This window comes from Paramisgurnus dabryanus, chromosome 10 (genome assembly GCF_030506205.2).
Source record: "Paramisgurnus dabryanus chromosome 10, PD_genome_1.1, whole genome shotgun sequence".
NCBI lineage: Eukaryota > Metazoa > Chordata > Actinopteri > Cypriniformes > Cobitidae > Paramisgurnus > Paramisgurnus dabryanus.
The window spans coordinates 16449949-16471727 of NC_133346.1; the positions used below are offsets into that span (position 1 = coordinate 16449949).

The 21779-nt window shown below is 37.2% G+C and overlaps 1 protein-coding gene across 1 annotated transcript; it reads left to right on the plus strand.

Moving 5' to 3' along the window:
• The first annotated feature begins 359 nt into the window (after positions 1-359).
• LOC141282912 (protein mono-ADP-ribosyltransferase PARP14-like) lies at positions 360-21296 on the plus strand. Its single transcript, XM_073816040.1, has 17 exons — positions 360-579; positions 811-929; positions 1216-1246; positions 1521-1727; positions 1854-2081; positions 2263-4694; positions 5995-6231; positions 6451-6660; positions 7323-7431; positions 16773-16922; positions 17053-17118; positions 17209-17394; positions 17592-17798; positions 18039-18647; positions 18776-18918; positions 20110-20284; positions 20368-21296. Exons 1-17 carry the CDS (start codon positions 396-398, stop codon positions 20646-20648), a joined length of 5574 nt encoding a protein of 1857 aa, XP_073672141.1. The 5' UTR covers positions 360-395; the 3' UTR covers positions 20649-21296.
• Positions 21297-21779: the final 483 nt, after the last annotated feature.

Below are 21779 nucleotides of genomic sequence, written 5' to 3' on the forward strand. Positions count from 1 at the left end.
GGTTGTTTAAGGTACTGTTTTTGGCTGAATTCATGTTTGTCAATAAACGAAACCCAACAATTAACTTTCACCGCACGCGCAAAAAAGAGAAAGTCCACGCCCACTTTAATATAAAACAAAACTGATATTCTAAACAATATTTATTTTAAGACGTTAATAAGCAAATGTTACCAAAGACTAATTTTAAAGACAACTTGATGTAGACATCGCAATGCTTTAACGTTTTCTCGGATCATTTTTTTTTATTATTAGAGCACTATTAGGCTAAACTATCCGCTGTCCCAGTTTCACAATAAAATATCACAGAAACAAAAGTGAATATAAGCTGAGGGAGTGATTTAACACTATACAGTATAGACATTGCCAGTCATTCCTTATCACTGTTTAGAAGTGTCATGATGGATGGATATACGTATCCTATCGTTGTGGAGGGGAACTGGAAGCCTGAACTTACAAAAAGTTTAAAAAACAAACTCCATATTTATTTTCTAAGTAAGAAGAAATCTCAGGGAGGAGACTGCGTCGTAGAAATCAATGAGAAGAGCAGCACTGCTACGGTTCAGTTTAAATCATCGGAGAGTAAGTGCTAAAAAAACATATACCATGTCTACAAAAGTCAAATGATAATGTGTTGTTTATTGTAGTTGATACAATGAAGTATTTTAAAACTTACGAGTAGGCATTGAAAGGCTATTATTAATATGTCTCAATAAAGTGCCGGTCGAATATCAAGGATGCAGTGCAGATCATATTATGTGTTTCAAAAGCGTCGTGATGCATTTTACTAAGTTTTGACTGTTTGTCTTCAAGCCCGAGATGACGTCCTCTCCAAAGCGGATCACGTAATAAATGTCGACAATGTCGATATCAAGTTAAAACTGAGCAAACCCAGCAATGCATGGAAAGAGCCAGACAGCAGCATACAGCTGGTAAGCAGACGGAGCTTTCTTAATATACAATAAGCCTATTAAAATATTACATGTCGTCAAAGTACCGCGAGAGCGATTGGAGAAATGAAATGGAGCAGTTTACTCTCAAATCGCTCTCGCAGTACATTGACGTCATTATGCGATCTGTCTGCGCAGCCGCACATGAAGTTGAATTGAGCAAACCTGAACACTTACACTTATTCTTTGAGCGTGTTGGGTTTAACCCACTGTACTTGTTTGACAGCGTTCTGTCACGTGATTATTAAGAAATGTATTATTGTTTCAGAAAGAGCAATCATCTGGATATCAAGAACCCAGTAAGTAATCATCTGGACTTTGGTTTGTGGCTGCTTATGTACATGGTGGTCTTTTATTGTTCAGGTTTATTGTGATTTCTGATGTACTTACAAATATCTTTGATAAAGATCAATAATTTACTTCCGTTACAGTCAAGGTTATTGGTTATTACTGCAACTACCAAAAAGTAATGTTTAATTGTTTTCTTAGGTTTAGCTTGAATGAGATGTTGCTCATAGATGTTGTCTAAAAGCTTTAACCTTTAATAATACATTTGATTTTTTTTGCCTTAAGTTCCAAGTGCACCTCCAGCCAGAAGTGATCTGGATCTGAAGACCCTTGAAGAGTCATTTGCTGTACTTCTGGAAAATGTTGTAGATGACACTACAAAAAATATTTTGTCTCTTTTGGTGGAGTCTGTCAGTGGTCTTTCTGAAAAGGACTTTACCATGGAATTAATACTAGAATTAAACACAGCAGTCGTGACCTTTAAAACCCCCAGTAAGTTGTCCATCAGTATTTCAGTCTTATATATACAGGAATAGACGTACATTATAATTAGCTTATTTCTTGAATTGTATGCCATTTATATAATGTATCTTCTGTATAAAATAACATTTTTGATAGTTGCAGGAAAGTTTCTCGAGGAGAGTAAGACACACAGAAAATTCAAGGACTATGGTTTGAAGGCCCGTGCCATGGAGAGGAGCACATGTATAAGGGTGGAGAATCTTCCATCTGATGCCAATAAGATGCTGCTGGAGTTGTATTTTGAAAAATGGGGTGGTCCGGTACAAGAAATCATTGAATTTCCAAAAGAGCAAGCAGCCATTATAACATTTAAGAATGTAGAAGGTAAATACATGTGTTACATTTGCTTTTTCCTGCTATTTTTCCAGTATTCAAACAAGGAAAGAGCCAGGATTTATTAATTGGGGACATCCTCTTGTTTGTCCAATGTTATTTAGTTGAGCAATATGCAGATCATTCTATTGTTGACATCAATTTACCTTGAAATATTATTCATTTTTGTCAGACAAGGAAAAGGTGTTGAAGATAGGGCATACCATCTGTAATGTTCCAGTCAAGATTCACCCCTACTATAAATCCTTGGGTACAGCACTGTATGGGAGCAACAGACCAACATGGAAGCTACCCGTTCCTTTCACAGTCAGTCTACATCCAGCCATCTGGAAGTTCCTGCTCATGAAAAAGCTTGTTTCTTTTATCAGTAATAAGATGAGCTCACATTTCTGCAAAATAAACATAGACAAACCTAAAGTTCTGCTCAGTCCTGATCCAGCATTGCTGAAACAGAAAGGTTTAACCAGAAAATATGTTGATGGCTGGAGAAAGAATGCATCAGATGCCTTCGAAGAGATTGTATCTAAGTATACAACATTTGAGTTGCCAGTATTGTACCCATTGTGGACCAAAGTGAAGGATAATATAAAGGATGTTGTGAAAGATCTGGTTTTTACAGATATTAATAAAGGGGTCCTAACAGTGGCAGGTCTGGCCCATGATGTAAATGACCTGAGACCCCTCCTGGAGAAAATAATAGAGCGAGCATCAGCTGAAATGGAGAGAGAGAGGAGCAGTGTCACAGAACACATGGAGATGACACCTGGCATGTACTCCCTGCTTCTACAAGACGGTCTGCAAACCGCTACAGCTGCTTCTCCACAACTGCGCCTTAATTACAACAAAAAAATGAACAAATTACATTTATCAGGTGTTCAAACTGAAATTCTCGCCTTCAAGAATTGGGTCCTTGAGAAGAAATTAAATATGAAACAGGCGCCTTTAAAGATTGATCATTCATTGCTGGAGTTCTTGAGATCGGTGGATTGTGGTGAGATGTCCAAAGACCTGTTTGTGTCTCATGGAATAAAAGCTGTATACACGGTAGAAAATGGAGATTTTGTTTTGATTGGAAGCACAGACAGAGCACTTTCTGAGGCACAGGAGAGGTTGAATGTGGTTCTTAAGTCTAAAGACATCACTGTAGAAGATCGGGGTGTGATGGCATTACCACAGTGGCATGATCTCTTTAAACAACTGCAAAGTTTGTACAGCACATCCAAAAAGAGGACAGTGTTGATTAACACAACACAAAGAGACAGAATAATAGTGTCTGGATTTAAGGAACCAGTGTTGGAGATCAGCCAGACATTAGGAGACTTCATTAAGAAACACACTAGAGTTGAAGATGCTGTCCTCGTGAAGTCACATGCAGTGGTTGAATTCATTAAACAGCGAAAATCACAGGACTGTCTGCATTTTCTAAAGTCTTATAATGTGATGGTGCATTTCGATTCAAAGAGACCCCGGATCAAAGTCTCTGGGGAGCGAATGTTGGTTCCAGAAGGTATACAGTTCTTTAAAAAGATGGCAGATGCTCTTCACGCTGACACACTGATCATTAAAAAGGCAGGAGCAAAGAAATACTTCAAGGAAGGTGGTCAACTAATGTTGTCATTGCTCATGAAGGAAAACAGATTTGTGGTTGTGCTCCAGGAAAATCCCATGATGGAAGATGAGGAGGAGAATTACAATAAAGGTAGTTTTGAAGATTTTGTGGGGTCCTGTGAGGTTCAGACTCCAGGTGGAGTAACCATTATAGTCAGAAAGGCAGACATTTGCACGCTAAAAGTTGATGCTGTGGTGAACGCAGCTAATGAAGATCTGCAGCACATTGGTGGATTAGCCCTGGCGCTTCTTCAAGCTGCTGGACCAGATCTGCAGGACTGCTGTAACCGTTACATTAAAATGAATGGACCTCTGCGGCCCGGGGATGCCATCATCACTGAGGCTGGACGTCTTCCCTGTAAATATGTAGTGCATGCTGTTGGACCTCGATATAACAGGTCAGACAGACCTGGTGTAATGCAACGTTTAAGAAGTGCTGTGAGGGAAAGTTTAAAGCAGGCGTCAGGCAAACGCTGCTCTTCCATTGCAATTCCTGTTATCAGCTCAGGGATATTTGGCTGTCCTCTTATACTATGTACAGAAACAATTGCCAGGGAGGTGCGGGAGTTCATTAATGATCAGTACCACAGTGGCCCACAAAATAAACTCACTGAGATTCACTTGGTTGACAGTAATGGCACCACTGTGAATGCCATGGCTCAAGCTGTGGGAAAGTACTTTGCTGATTTTATCCCCAAAATGAATGTCCCTTATCAAAACAAGCCCAATGGCCGTGGCAGTTATGTACACAGAGGAAGAGGCAATCGTGGTCGTGGCCGAGGATATCACGGACGAAGAGGCCAAGAAGTTGGAAAGCACAATTATGAGCAAACAAACCATGGTAGAGACTTTGAAAGACAACCACAATGGAAAGAAGAAACCAACTTTTCTGGTGGCAGATCAGAGTCATTTGATGGGTCAAGTGTTCTTGAAACCAAAACTACACAAGGTGGACTACACCTCATTTTGAGCAAAGGGAACATCCAGGATGCAAAGGTAAGTGACTCCTATATTTAAAAAATAAATGACCTTTAATTTTGCTCGTCATGCCACGTGAGGAAAAAGGAGAAACGTTACTGACCCAAATGTTCATATTCATTCTAATTAAACATTTTCTCAAATGTATCATTTTGCGTTTTATTTGTACATTACAAAAATGTAAATTGAAATGAACTGCAAGGAATTAAAGTTAATACTTTTTTTACGTACATGCATACCAGTGGCGGCCGGTGACTTATTTTTTCGAGGACGCTCGATGCGAAGTTCGTCACAACATGTATGTAGCCCGTCATGTGTGTGGTTCCTTTTTTCAAAATATGTGTTTTGCTCATCGAGAAATCCTATGTGCATCACGTGTCTTGTCAAAATAAGTGCCTGCTGCAGACGCGTCTAAAGGGTTTAAGATAAAAAAGACGCTTGCGTTTGACAGATACTCGCATAATCTCATGCGTAATCAGAGTTTTCTGTTAAGGGAGTGTCTTGTGTGTATTTTGTGAACGTGAACATCTCTTTCATTAGAAACGGTTTTGACGCGTGTGCAGCAGGCACTTATTTTGACAAAACACGTGATGCACATGGTTTACATGATGCAACGAACACATATTTTGAAAACGCAAGCAACACATATGACACTCCGAACACTTATTTTGAATTAGCGCCTCCTCGAATGAGCAGGCACGAGCCTCCACTGATGCATACTTGAAGTTGTATAGCATGCGTCACGAAACTAAACGAACTCGGGTACTATAGGCTACTAATAATGAAGAGGTCGAGGCAGTGGCACACAGACAAAAGGAAATATAAAAATGATTGGCAAAATTAATTATTTTTACAACAGTTACCTTTGAAAATAAAATTGCATTAGTAATGCATAAACAGAGTAATATTTGCTTATTTATTTTTTAAATATTAGAAAATTATAAATTAGGAGAATCAGAGTAACTTTAATTTAATGATAACAAAGCAACATTTACTTTCGGCCCATGGCCCATTTTTGGCCCTTGGTAGGAAAATGTTTGGGCACCCCTGATCTATGACGAAGCCTGACAAAGATTTTACCCCATTCAAAACATTGCTGTTATATCCAAACTGTGGCACATGGGAGAAATTGGGTCACTTGAACCATGTAGTGTAAATGCGACTGAGTGAGTGCCAATGATGGTTAACATGTTTAACCATTATTTTCTACTCATGTTTCAGTTGTATGAATAAAAATAGTTGAATTATTCTTTAAAGGGACATCTTTGATAGTCATCTCTGACAGACCTTTAAAAGCATTTCCCTGTTTCTCCTGTAGACTGATGTCATTGTAAACACTGTATCAGAAGACCTGGACCTCAGTAAAGGTGCCATTTCCAAGGCACTCCTTCAGGCTGCCGGTCATCAACTCCAAACAGAGGTCACTACAGCGGTTCATGCAAGCAGGCTGAATTATGGAAAGATGGTCATTACAGATGGGCATAACCTGAAATGTAAAAGAGTCTTTCATGTAGTTTGCCCATTTTGGACTGGTGGTCAAGCCTCAGAAGATAGGGTGAGACTAACAAATGGCGGTTTTATTTAAAACTTCAATCAAGGATTTTAAATGAATGAACAGTATATAAATTACATTGCAATGTAATTTCTGACAAATGTTGAGTTGTTCAATGAATTTTGAAAAATCATAAGATATTATCTTAATATCATTTATTTTTTAAAGCTTACTTTAAAGATGATAACGGGCTATAATATAATATTATTTTGAATTTAAAAGGTACTCGGTCAGATCATTAGAGATTGTCTGAAAGAAGCAGAAACTCTGCAGATGACTTCAGTCTCCTTCCCAGCTATTGGTACTGGAAATCTTGGCTTTCCTAAGGATGTGGTGGCCAGGATCATACTGAGCGAAGTCCAGGAATTCACCCCTCAAAACCTCAAAGAAATAACTGTGATTGTGCACCCATCTGACAAACAAAGTTTAGATGTAAGTGTTTAAATGGAGGAAAACTATTCAAAATCAATTTATGTTCACAGATCTCTCACACAGAGCTCTAAATATAACTGTGTTATTATAATTATTACTACTAGCCCTATTGCATTTTAATTTATATACACAATGGTTTAAAATTTACCAATGGTATGACTTTTATGTTTAAATAATAATAATAATTATTATTATTATTATTATAATATAAACTGAATGAAATGAGATTTTTATTATAAATTAAATTACATTTGAATAATGAAAAAAGGATTCAATAACAGCACAGAATAGATAATAATTCCTTTAATACTGTTTAAAATCATCTCAGGTTGAGACCTGAGAGTGATAAAATGCATTTTTACAAATTCTGGGCAAAGTTAATGCACTGAAGATAATAAAATATAAGGTAGTTTTGAATTATTTTGGATTTATTGTAGTCAAAATAATTTCCGTAGTAAATTTTTTGCTATTCGGGTTTTGATGAGTTTATTGTTATTCTAAAATGTGTAAAAAAAGTAAACCTTAACTATTGAATGGTATCTGTATTTAAGTTTCATTCTCACGTTTCCATTTCTCTTATCACTGTTTAAACATTACTTGAGAATTTAGAGTCAATCACATTTGCTCATGCTATTTATATATTTGTGTACTTTATCTGCTAGTGCTTTACCAGAATCTTCAGACTTGAAATTCAGAGTCCCCTCACAAAAGGAGCACATCACCGTATTATGCCTAAAATAGAACCATTTGATAAGTCGGCACAAGTGCCTGGTAAGCCTTTTCTATCTCATGTTTGTCAAATGCATTAAATTTTCATTTTGTTGGAAGATTTATTTCAGTAAACAGTTAAAACATGTACAAAAAGACAAAAAGTATAGTAGTTTTAAGTCATATAAATTAAAGTGACAATGTTTACTATTGTAAATAGAAGATATTTAACTTTAGACATTCACACGAGAAAACCAAACAAGAGACTTAGGGCCAGATTTACTAAACGGGGCAAATTAGCGGAATAGCGCAATTCCAAAAAAGCGCCAATGGGAGTGGTAATAAAGGTGGAAAATAAATAACACATATTTGAAGGCCCTAGGCAACATTTATGTTAAAGGCCCCTCACACCCCTCTAATTTTCAGAATAATCTAAGAAAGTGTTTTTTTCAACCCTGTAAGAAATCATTTAAGCACGACCACATGTGTTAAACATTTTAAGGAAGGTCAAATTTGTTGTTGTTGTGGATGCACTAATTTATTTAAAATACCACCTTTTTGGGATAACACATGAAAGTTTTGCTTTCTCCAAAGAGTAAAATTAAAAAGACAACACTACACTGCAAAAACCCTAACTGTAAAAAACTACAGAGGAACACCTAGAAAACTTTTGTTAGAGGAATTCCCCTTTTACTGATCCATAAAGTTATCTATTGGACTATGGATATATTCATATGTATTTCAATACTTTTTTATACCTTAAATATCCATACAAATCAGCTGCCACTGGAAGTTAAAAAGACAAACTACTGAATAATTCGGTAAGCAGAATAATTAAATTGTTTTTTTTTTCAATAAATATGCATAATGTTTTCATGATTTGAAAACTAAAACAAAGTGTAGAGGACTTACAAGATATACAGAAAGTTTACTTTAGGTAACACCAGTTTTGTTTGCTGTTTGACTGTAAATACAAACTTTTTTTGCTTACCCCAATGTCAGATGTTTTTGCTTGTTATATGCACAAAATCACTTAAATTTGATATTTTTGGTCTAAAAACTAGACTTATTTTCTTGGGTCGTTTTGCTTATCAAGAAAAAGCATCTTAATTTAAGAATTTTTAGACATTTTTACTGAAAACAAGACAAAAATACTAAGAAAATATAGCTGCAAGCAGCAATTGCGGGGCCAAGCACCTTCAGCGCAATGAGCACCCAAAGCACAGCAAACACCACACGACGCAGCAAATGCGCAAATCGCAGAAAGCGCGCAATACAGAGCCCGAACCCGAAGCAAAGCAAATGCAGAGCAGAACCACTGCAGTGCGGAGCGACAACAGTAAAGATGGCAAAAATATAATACGTGTGGAAAACCAGACAGGTCGAGAAGAACGTGTTAAAGTGAACACAAAAGGAAATTTTAATAAGTGAAAGTAAGAGCTGGGATTTGAACCCATGATCTCATGCACTTACTGCATGCACCACTGAGTAAATGACTAAACTGCTGAGTTGGTGTGTCCAAGCTATAGAAACGAGCTATAGAGTTATAAACATTGATATCCAGCAATTACCAAAAGTGCAGAAATGACAAAAGAGGGCACAAATAACTGAAATACAATATATAGTATGAAAATCACAAAACTTAAGTTAGAAAAAAAGTTAAGACAAAAAAAAACCACTGCACATGGGATTCGAACCCATGACCTCAGGTTCCCAAAGCATGGCACTTACTGCATGCGCCATTGAGTAAACCTGAAATAACTAGGCTGTTGGAAAAAGGTTTCAGAGCTGCAAGCTTATGCCAAATCACTGAAGTGACACAACAAAGCAAAAATAAACAGAAATAAAAAGTATGGGGCAATCAGATAACTTAAACGGCAGTGAATTCGTGAAGAACATTTGGTACAATAATGAACAACATGGGCAAAATTTGTCAGATTCGTTTTAATATGACAAAGGGACAGCGTCACAGGCACGGTCCGCTTTACAGAGGTATTTCTCAAAAATTTGACAGGCAGCGGAAAAATCTGTTCAGTCACGTTTGTGTGGATTGCTCCAAACATTATACGAGCAGAAACTGGCATAAAATAAAAGGAGTAGCGAAAAAATAATTTACCATATGCCTTACAATAACACATAAACAGAATGATGGAGAATGACAAATGAGGCATCGTTGCATTTGGCATAAACCAGTGAATCCAGTTTCACCAAAAAAATTAGACAAAGTATTTAGAAGTTATAAGCAGTTCTATAAGAACTGTTATAGTTCATAACCCCTAGTTGGCGCTGAACTCTGATTTCCCAGGTACCTTCAGGACATGATGCCGAAGCTCCCAATCAATATTTGTGCGGATATGTCCAATAGTTCAAAAGATAAAACAATTTATGACAAATTTCAAAATGACGGACAGGCGGTTCGGTCAAACCCGACATAATACAAATTTTCTGACAAACAGTTCAGTAGTTATTGGCAAAAATAGCTATTTTCCATGTCTCATGACCCATAGGTGGCGCTGTCACCGAATTTGGCATGAACCCCCAGTTCATGGTCGACATGACGTGTACCAAATTTAATTTCAATTGATCAAAGAATGAACAAGATACAGCCTCAGAACTATTTTTGTGTCAACCTCGTTAAGTTTGCGCATTTATTACTTTTGAACAAAGATAAAGATCAAAATTCTGTTCAGTCATTTCTGTGCGGCTCACTCCAAAGATCACCTGTGCCAAAATTCATAACAATTGCACCAAATTTGAAGGAGGAGTAGCGAAAAAACGAAATACTGTACATTTCAAAATGGCCGCTACTGTAATGGGTGGAGTCTTACTGTAAGGTATTAAAAACAATAAGCATGAGGAGAGCAATCACGTGTACTAAGTAGAATTTTCATAGATCAAGCAGATCAGCAGTTATAACCATTTGAACTGTTGGTGGCGCTATAGAGTTAGTACTAGAGACCCAATTTTTGGTCACATGACTTTTTAAGACCACCACTACAACTGTGCCAAATTTCATTATTTTCCTACTCAAGGATCATAGGGCTTAACGAGTTTGATGCAAAAATGGTTCTGAAGCTGTATCTCAGTCATTTTTTGATCAATCGAAATGAAATTTGGTACACTTCATGTCAACCATAAACTGGGGGACCATGCCAAATTTGGTGACAGCGCCACCTATGGGTCATGAGATATAAAAAAGCCTATTTTTGCCCATAACTACTGAATTGTTTGTCAAAAAATTATGATCGTGTTGTCTACGGATTCCTTGGCTTATGCCGCATCTGTGGATGTGTATTATGCCGCGATTGACCAGACCGCCTGTCTGCCATTTTGAAATTTGTCATAAACTGCTATAACTTTTAAAGTATTGGCTATATCGGCAAAAAAATATGTAGGGGACCTTCGACATGATGTCCTGAATGTACCTGGGAAGTCAGAGTTCAGCGCCACCTAGGGGTTATAAACTATAACAGTTCTAATAGAACTGCTTATAACTTCTGAATACTTTGTCTGATATTAATTTTCTTTGTGAAATTGTATTCACTAGTTTATGCCGATTGCAACGATACCTCATTTGTCATTTTCCAACATTCTATTCATGTGTTATTGTAAGGCATATGGTAAATGATCTTTTCGCTACACCTTTTACAAATTTTGTTTATTTTATGCCAGGTATAATGTTTGGAGCAATCCGCACAGAAATGACTGAACAGATTTTTCTGGCACCTAGGATTTTTTTTGAGAAATACCTCTGTAAAGTTGATCGTGCCTGTGATGTCTAAAATTTTACGCCGCCAAAAAGGAAGTCACGTATTGAAACCAAACTTTGTACATGAATTTGGTTCTCCAATGTGAGGATGCACAACATCAAAAGAACATTTTTTTAACTGAAATTTTACGCTGCCAAACAGGAAGTAGTTTATATCTCAGGAACGCTTTAATGTATTGAAACCAAACTTTGTACATGAACTTGGGTCTCCAATGTGAGAATGCACAACATCAAAAAAATAAAAATTCTAACATTTTAAGCTGCCAAACAGGAAGTAGTTTATATCTCAGGAACGCTTTAACGTATTGAAACCAAAACTTTGTGCTTGGGACTCCAATGTGAGGATGCACAAACTAAATCGGCGGCACCAGAGGAAGCACACTTTTGCAGTTCCTCCGGAAATGCATTTTCTAATTATTATTATTATTCCAGGGTAGATTTTTTGTGTCAGCTCTACCGACTAGACAGTTTGACACAGAGACACCGTTCAAACTTTAAAATGTTTGGGCAGTACTGGTGTAAGTTGCTTGAGAAGATGAAGTCACAGATCCATGTCGTTCGTCCGCCATATTGGATAGAACACAAAACATTAAAAAAGTTTCACAGGTCACAAATTTTGTCCAAACTTCACGAAACTCCACGTACACGATCCTTGGACCAAGCCTCACAAAAGTTACTAGAAGGATTTTTGATTTTTGGAAGCATTTGCCCATCACAGCCCAAAATATACCTGTGGTGTAGTCGCCAAACAGGAAGTAGTTCATATCTCAGGATCTTTTTAACATTTCTAAACCACATTTTTTATATGAACTCGGGACTCCAATGTGAAGATGCCCAGGATAAAAAAACATTGCAGTAACATGTCTATATTATGTTATTTTCACTTTAAAATATCCAATTGAATCCTATGTAAAAATAAAATTTTTATACGACTTTACCACTAGAGGGCAGCCCAAGCGTGTTTAATTGCCTTCACACTTGACTAGACAGAAACTAATCTGACTGCTTGAATATGGTATTAAAAACCAATCTGAGTATTATTTGATACTAAATCCGATGGAATATTAATATTTCTCATATACGTTTGTGCACAAAACTGCAAATGGATGTTATATTCTGAAAGCTTGGAGCAACAACCTCTTCTAGAGGATGAGCAGTTTCAGGTATGAATGGTTCAGATATCTAATGTTAAACCCTTTCACCCTTTCTTTTTTTAATGATATATGGCATGACAAGTTTAATTCCCTCTTTCATCAATGTAATACTGTAAACGTATTAGTTTGTAAAGACGTGTGAGTGGCGCGTCCTCGCCCAAAAGGGGCAGTGCTGAAATGCCGCGATCGGTTCGGCGTCAGCTCTATGACAGCTTGTTTATGGTTTAAATGATTGTGGATTGACGCGAAAAAGTCAGCATTACCATAAAACCATGCATGTGATCAGGGACGTGCACAGGGGGATGGGGGGTTGCTCAGGTTGCCCAGGCAACTGCCCATGCTTCTCGACTCAAGTTGCCCTTCCGAGGTGGAAACAAATAAATTGTACTTTTACTTCGTTACACTGTGCGGCGTTCCTTTGTTACTGTATTTTCATGAATTACTAAATGTGTATTTTATTTTTAAAGTGCCGTCTTGTGTTTCTGGAGCATTTGAGTGTTAATGACTCATTTGAGTCAATTCCTTACAAAGTATTGCAAATAAATGAGTCTTTTGAGTTGATTCTTTACAAAGCAAATGGGCCAAACGTTTTGAATTGGTTTGTGAATCCGTTTGAATGAATTGGTCAGATCGCTGCAAAAACTAGATCGTCTCATGCTGTTTTACTAGCCTATGTAACAGAACGCGCAGAACATAAACAGTGTTGGATGATGTGGATATAAATTTACCAATCTTTTAACTAAAGCAAAACTTCACACATGTACCAGCCATTATATACGCGTGACCTGTTTGTCGTCAAACACAGTTAAACGCTCGCAGCCTCCAGAAGCATTGTAGCACAGATTGAAGAAAATCCATTGATGATTGACGTCTGATTCACTGTATACTGTAAGTGCTTCTCACAACACCCACGTGACATGAGATTCACAACATAAGAAAATATAAGTTTTGTCTAAAATCAGTTTGTATCATGTAAGTGTAAACTGTCGATGTCCTCAGACCATCTTAGGAGATTTCTAACTTTATACATAGTGAATGCAAAACTCTTGTCAGTCATGTCTGATATTTCAGCTATAAGCTACATCAACATTGAGACTAGAGTTAATTTGTTGATTTGAAATTCTGTATTTTTATTCTTTTTTTCTGTAAGTTACTGTTTATGTTGCCCTTCCTAAGTATTGGGAAAATACAGGCAAAATTTCTCTGTTTGCTGTGGAGTCAAGAAATGTCTAAACATTAAAATCTGTCACATAACCTTTTTACCTGTTTTAACATAGACAATATTCCAACTCAATTGAATAACACATTTGTATTTTAATACTCCTATCTAATGTGGGCATTTTGAGACCATTGACAAAGAAGTGTTGAAGTGATGAACTGTGTCCTGATGCATTAATTGTTCACACATGAAAAGCATGAAATGTGTAGGATCAGTTTGATACACTTATGTGCATTTGGGTACAACACATAAATCAGCATAAAATGCTGTTGTTCTTTGTTGGTAAAGCATGTATGTGTTGCAACATAAACAAATGTTAATAAAATGTGACATTCTGTACTTCTGACATACTGATATTCATCCTATCAATTTCTGGTCTCCACAGCAAACAGAAAAATATTGTCTTTACTGTTCTGATTATGGAGGTCACTGTATACTGTGTGTGTGTGTGTGTGTGTGTGTGTACCTGGTAATTATCACGTTGTGGGGACCAATTGTCCCCACAAAGATAGGAATACCAGTGTTTTTGTGACCTTGTGGGGACATTTTGATGTCCCCATGAGGAAACAAGCTTATAAATCAAACAAGATGATGTTTATTGAAAATCTAAGGTACAAGAAAGGTTTTTGTGATGGTTGGGGTTAGGGAATGGGGCAGGTAAGGGGAATAGAATATACAGTTTGTATGGTATAAAATGCATTACGTCTATGGAATGTCCCCACAAAACATGGAAACCAGAATGTGTGTGTGTGTGTGTGTGTGTGTGTGTGTGTGTGTGTGTGCGTGCGTGCGTGCGTGCGTGCGTGCGTGCGTGCGTGTGTGTATTGTTTTTTCCAAGAGTAACAAGTAACTCGCTACTTGAGTATTTTTTCATTGCATACTTTTTTACTTTCACGCAAGTAAATCTTTTACTAGTAATTATTTATTTAGTTACCTGTACTTTTACTAGTTTTTGAATAATCTTTCCACCTCTGTTAAAATCTTCATGAATCCAGGCTAAGTTGCCATGTTTATCTCATGATAAACTCATGATTTACTCACCCCTAAGCCGTCCGAGATGCATATGTCCATCATTTTTCAGACGAACACATTTTCAGTTATTAAATTTGGAGAAACCTATCAGTGACTTGGATTTTTTTTGTGGGGGGAGGTGCCCTTTTTTTTAGGTTAGAGCAACTGCCCCTTAAAATTCCCGTGCACGTCCCTAATGCTTAGCTACTGTTGAACGGGAACACGATCGATTGCATTATGCTGTCAATCACTGAGTGAAATATTTTCCTTTATCGTAAATTTTAGAGAAACATTTGTTACAAGTCTGTATAAATTTCTCTGTGTGTGTGTGTGTGTGTGTGTGTGTGTGTGTGTTTGTGCTGCAACGACGCGTCGACGTCATCGATTACATCGACTATGAAAATACGTCGACATGCGTAAAATGCGTCGACGCGTCGCTGTTTACATTCATCTCGCGTAATGGCAGCTTCTGCTCCTGGCGGTGTTATCCATACATTTATTTGTTTGTGTGCGCCACAAAATCAACAATGGCCGCAACATTTACATTTTTATTTTCATTTAAAACGGCTTCATTTATTCTTGAGCGCTCAGTGGTGCCTCTCTTGTGCACGTGCGCTCTCTCTCTTTCTCTGCGTGAAGCCCCTAGACAGCGCCTCTCATACATGACACTGAGTGAAAGAATTAAAAGTTGGCTGTGTTTCCATGCGGATTCTTCTGTGTACTTGCATTTTCATGTAAACGTCAGATGTTACTGGCAGAGAAGACGACTGATTCGAGTTTATCCTGAAAGGTTAGCAGTGTTTTCCCACACACACTGGTTCTCTATGTGCTTGTGCGCGAGCTCTCTCTCTCCTATGCCCGCGCATGCCCTCTGTAGTAACTCTGTGTAATGGCAATTTTTTTATTTGCGCCGAATTGTCTGCGATGTCGCGTTTATAAATCAAGATTTTAGTAACTTAGTAGTTAAAGTAACAGCTGGTTGGATTAAACACAAGGTTATTGGGTCATGTTTAGTCACTATTTTAATAGTCTTTGGGGTGGTTTCCTGGACAGAGATTAGCTTAAACCAGGACTAGACCTTAGTTTAATTAGGAAATATAATTTTAAACAAACATGCCATACTAAAAACATTACTTGTGTGAATTTTGAGGCCAAACTAAGGGCACTGATGTATTTTAAGACAAGGGTTTTCAAACTTTTTGTGTGTGTGGACCACTATTTGTAATGAAGAATTTTCACGAACCACCTCATAATACTCATTATAAAATATGTCTACACAAAGTCCAGAATTAATCTGCACATCTCAATAGTCTTACTAGCACTCAAACTATAACTGGTCATCACATCAGTACAACAGGTTTCTTAAAAGAAAGTTTACTGCACAAAACGGCTGCCACATATTCATACACCAATCCATTTTGTACGGCACTGAACTTGAATGTCACGGCCGAGCGCCACTAGTAATCACACTAACTTGACAATTTAATTTAAAATTTATATCAATATTCTTATATCAGTATTATTTATATACATATTCTTAAAATATACATATTCTTATTTTGCCTTTACACGGACCACCTGCAGTACCCTCACGGACCACTAGTTTGGGAATGGCCGTTTTAAGATATGTCAGTGCAAGATGTTTTCAGTTTGGACAGCTCTTATATTTATTTTAGTCTAGGACTAGTCTAATCCCTGTCTGGGAAACCGCCCCTATATGTCTGACAACAGAACAGATAATATGTGAAAATAGCATTCAGTTGTGTTAAAATACAATAAAACAAACAATGACTGTCAGATCAGACAGAGAGTAGAAAAACAGATTATCCAACAGATTAAATAGCTAATCAAAAAAAGAACACTATATTAATAATAAAAAATTGTCGTTAGAGTAGTCGACTAATCGGAAAAATAATCGCTAGATTAGTCGACAGTAGAATTAGTTGCAGTTCTAGTGTGTGTGTGCCTAATGAATGCTTTCACGTATTGAAACCAAACTTTGTACATGAACTTGGGACTCCAATGCGAGGATGCACAAGATAAAAAACATTCTAAAATTTTACATTTCACAAATCACATTAGGGAGCAATGCAAGCACACTTTTGCAGTTCCTCTGGAAATGAATTTTTCTAGTTTTCTCTTTCAAACTCAAAATGTCAGAAGTTACAATTTTATCACAGGATGTATCAGGTAGTAACAAAATAGTTTATGCATTTTCATATATTTTCTGTTTCTGGCATCTTTTTATTAGAGCTTTTTGGCAAGGTCTCCACTCCCTCTCATGGGGTGATCACTATGAAGATAGGTGAAGTGACTCTGGAGATTTCATCAGGAGACATAACTAAAGAAAAAACTGATGCAATTGTCAACTCCTCAAATCACACATTTTCTTTGAAAACAGGTTCTTTATTTTAATTTAATTATTTTAATCTTATTTAATTTTAATTGATTTTTTATTAATTTTAATAGTTATGCAAACATAATTGTAAAGGTTGCTAGTAAACAACTGCCGATTTCTCTTTGCAATCCAGGTGTGTCAAAGGCAATTTTAGATGCTGCTGGATTACAAGTAGAACAGGAATGTTTACAGATTGTTGGTTTGTATTTCTTTATAATTTATCCTTGAACATTTGATTAAAATAGTTTGTCTTAGATTTTTTTTGAGTAGTGTTTGTTTTTCTCCACAGCGAGTGGTGCACCAAATTTACAGCAAACAGAGATTGTGACCTCAGCTGGGCAACTACCATGCGGAAAAATCATCCATATCATTGGTTGTAATACACCTTCCCTAATTAAAGATGTTGTTTTGTCTGTTCTGAAGATATGTGAGGCAAACCAACTGTCCTCTGTCGCCTTTCCAGCACTTGGAACTGGTAACTTTTACACATTTTAATTTATTGACAATAAAAATGTAAAATTATGTAACCTTTAGGTAAAACATACTAAAATACTTTACCTGCATCTTGAATACCAGAGAGTGTACCCATTAGTCAATGTTTTTTATGTTTAAACAACTCTATAGGTCTGCATAATAACATCACATTATTGAGGCATTTGTTTAACTCTTTAGGTCAGGGTGGAGCAAAACCAGCTGATGTTGCAGATGCAATGGTTGTTGCGGTTGTTGAATTTGTAAAGAAAAATCAACCAACGAATGTAAAGCTGGTGAAGTTCCTCATATTCCAGACGAGCATGGTGGCAGATTTTCAACAAAGCATGCTCAATCAATCGGGAGAAAAATTGGAGGAGGACAAAGGCTTTATGGACCATCATAAAAGTCAGTAAATGAACAGCATTCATTCATTTGATCAATTTGTCCTACACTGTAAAAAGTGAAAAATTTGATCAACTTAAAAAATTACTTCAACACCTAAAAAAAGTTTTTCAAATTAAAATGTTCATCTAAAGTAACATTTTAAGCTGCATAAACTTACCAATTGAAGTAATTTTTTTAAGTTGATCCAACTTTTCACAGTTTAGTATAACTGATCTCTTTCTGGTTCTTTGGTCCACACAGACTGGACAAAAGAATTATTTTTGGGAGAATCTCCCAAAAATGAAGAGTTGGTGATGGTGGTTGAAGGAATTGAACCAGTCGTGTTTCAGCTGTGTGGGGAGACCAAACAGGACTTGAATAAAGCCAGGGATATGGTCAACAACTTGATATCAAGAGAGTTTCAAAACATTACAATCCGTGATCCGGCTATTGGTCATTTCACTAAAGAGGATGCAGAAATGCTGAGTGCAATGCAGAGAGAGCTTGACGTGACCATCAAACTTGAGAGGAAAGAACAAGACTCGGCTATCACATTGGAGGGACTGACGAAAGATGTCCACACTGCTGAGAGTCGCATTCGGGACATGATCCGTATGGTGGAAAGGAATGAAAACAAAAGGCGTGAGGCGTTTTTCGTCAGCAGCAAGGTTGAGTGGAAATATCTGGCGAGTGGGCAGAACCTAAAAAGCTTTGATATGCTGACCAATTATGAGCTGGAAAAAGCCTTTCAGAACAAAAACACCTCTGTGAAAATCAAAATTGATAATGATGAATACACGGCCGATTTAGTTCGTCTACAGGCCACAAGAGGGAGTAAGCAGATTGAATTACAAAGAGTAGATTTGTCAGGTGAGTTTTTCCTAAAACAACAATACAAGGTGAATTTTAAGTTCAGCTAAAGTCTAGATATAGTTTTGGTGGTAAAGTATAAAGATAAACAAAAATTTCAAGTTAAAATTTCCTTTATCTGTTTTCAGCTGCTCAATATTCTTTACCTTCACACTGGGAGGACATGAAGGGACAGCCGGTAGTTCTGGTAAAACTCACAGCAGGCTCCACAGAATATGCAGAGGTGGAGAAAGAGTTCAGGAGAACTGGACTGACTTCTAACGTCATTCAAGTAAGACATACATCATCTTCAAAAGTAACCAGGGCCTGTATTTACAAAACATCTTAGGGCTAAAAGTAGCTCCTAACTTGCTGATTTAGGAGAATCTCTGGGTGTATCAGCGACAATCGAAAACTATAAGGTTATTTACATAACCCTGGTCCCTGAAATAATGGGAACGAGCATTGCGTCAGTAGCTGACGCTATGGGGGAAACTTCTGTTAACGCGATTGAATCCTATTGGTAAACGTCTGTAAAAATCACACACAAATCTGCCGTTTGAGGCTGCCGAAATGGGCGGGCATTACACCCTATATAAGTCCGGGTCGAACACCATGCAGTACTTTTCGACTGAAGAAAGCAGGCAAAAAACACTCGCTCCGTGACATTTAAGCGTGGCCAGCTACAAAACGTTCGTTCCAGTTATTTCAGGTATCCAGGGTTATGTAAGTAACCTTATAATTTCCTTTCAATACGGCTCATTTCGCGTTGTGTCTGTAGCTGATGCTATTGGGAACATATCCCATCACGCCATGCTTATAATGGACTTGAAGTACTTTAGGTGCTAAATGGGGCCCCATTTAAACCAGGTTAAGCGAGCTCAGGAATACGGAGCTCGAAAATGTAAAACACAATACATACAGTTAAAGTGTGGATAGGTGGGCCATTAGAGCGCATTGTGAATGCAGCCATGCTGTTATTAAGCTGACAGGACCTGTGTTTGTAAGGTAGAAACATCCAGGCTATGAAATCTAACAAATTTGAACAGCAAGGACCATCCGACCGCTTCACAAATGTCTGACATAGAAATCCCTAAAGACCATGCCCAGGACGAAGCCATACCCCATGTAGAATGGGTTCTAACGCCAATAGGGCACTGCTCATTCAGGAAGGCGTATGCCAATGCAATGGCATCGATGATCCATTTGGATAACCTTTAATAAGTGACATGCATACCAAATGACCCATCTGGGAACATTAGAAACAGATGTTCCGACTTTCTAAAGGAGACAGAGCGCTTTGTGTAAATTCAGCAGTTGTGGAGGGTTCAGTCTCCTAGCACCTCTGCGAAATCTAATGACTTTTTTGTTGTCACCTGCAATGTAGGACATTTTTCCTGTCATCAAATGACTTGCTGCAGCAATAGTTATTACTGATATGTGTATTCACCATACTCATACCAGTGTTGACTTTTCTTTCCAGATTGAAAGAATGCAGAACAGCACACTTTGGAAAAACTACATGATCAAAAAGGAAGAACTGGAAATTAAAAACAAGCATAAAAACAACGAGAAGCTCCTCTTCCACGGCACTGCTCCTGATAGTACTGATCAAATCAATCATCATGGTTTCAATCGAAGCTATGCTGGGATGAATGGTATCAGCCAAAATCCAGTGTAATGTTTGTTTGCAATTGTATGAATTCGTTTTTTTTATGAACTTGGTCTTACTGTGTTTTAGGAGCCATGTATGGGAATGGTACATATTTTGCTGTGGACCCAAGTTACTCAGCCCGAAGTTACTCTCAACCTGACGCCAGTGGACACAAACCCATGTACCTGGCCAAGGTGCTTGTTGGCGACTTTACTCAAGGAAAAGCAGGCATGCTTGTTCCTCCTGCAAAGAGCTCCATAAGTGCTGATCTCTATAACAGTGTGACAGATGACACAAACAACCCTTCCATGTTTGTCGTTTTCAATGACGTACAGGCTTACCCAGAATACCTCATCACATTCCAGTAGTGTTGCTAATTATTAGATATATGCATGTTATGACAGTATGTTTTGGACAATAATAACAGTGAAGGGTGTGGGAACTTGCATTGGCATGACAAAAATTTGAAAGTTCACAAAAGATTTGTTATTACGTTGCTGAAATATAATCCTGAGAAAAACTGAGTATTGTTTCAAAACATATTGTGCTCTCTCAGTGTGAGTAGTAGATCGGGCATTCTGCTAATATATATTTTGTGCTTAATAAAAGAAAGTCATCCAGGCTTGGAATGACTTTAGGATCGGAAAATTATAACAGATGAATTAACTATTCCTTTGAGATATTTTAAAATATTGAGTATAAGAAGATATGCTGCAGAGAATGATAATGGGGTTATTATATAAATTAATATGGAAGACTTCACTGCACTGTGTTGACATTAATTAAATTTTATTTTATGTAGCGCTTTTCACAATTGTTTAATTGTTTCAAAGCAGCTTTAAATTATTAAAATACATTACATTCTTTCATATATCCTTTCAAACATTACACAATATATTTACAAGTTCTGCACAATTATTGCCTTAATTGCCAGGTGAAATGTTAAATTAAGGGCTGATCAAACTAAAATCTCTTAAATGTCTCTGAAAGTGGCCACAAACTGGCCACAAACTGTATTTTTATGTCTGTATTTTAATTGTTATAGAGGTGCACTGAATTAAAAGTTTGTATCTGAATTTAAAAACCGTGTAGTGTATTTTTTCAGACATGTCCTGTCTGGTTTACCACTATAATAAAAAATTGACCGTTTTCTCTGTTTTCCCCATTTGTCAAGCACTGCATAGTTTTATAATGTAGGTCTGACCATGCCCTAACTAGTAACTGACACTGGAAATTAGTGGAAATTCATAGCATTTGAGTAGTCCTTGCATAAAAAAGTTGTCCTTAATTTTAAGACAACTTTTATAAAAGGTTTTGATTCACTTCAAATCCTGACTATTGCAGTTTCAACTCCAGTAGGAAAAACACACATTCAACTAGCAAATATATTTCCTTTAGTAATTACAATCCATATAGGAGACTCTTCAAACAACTCGTGTGCATGCGAGAGGAATTGCATTTATTTGCACTCAAATGTATAACACAAAATGACTCATTTA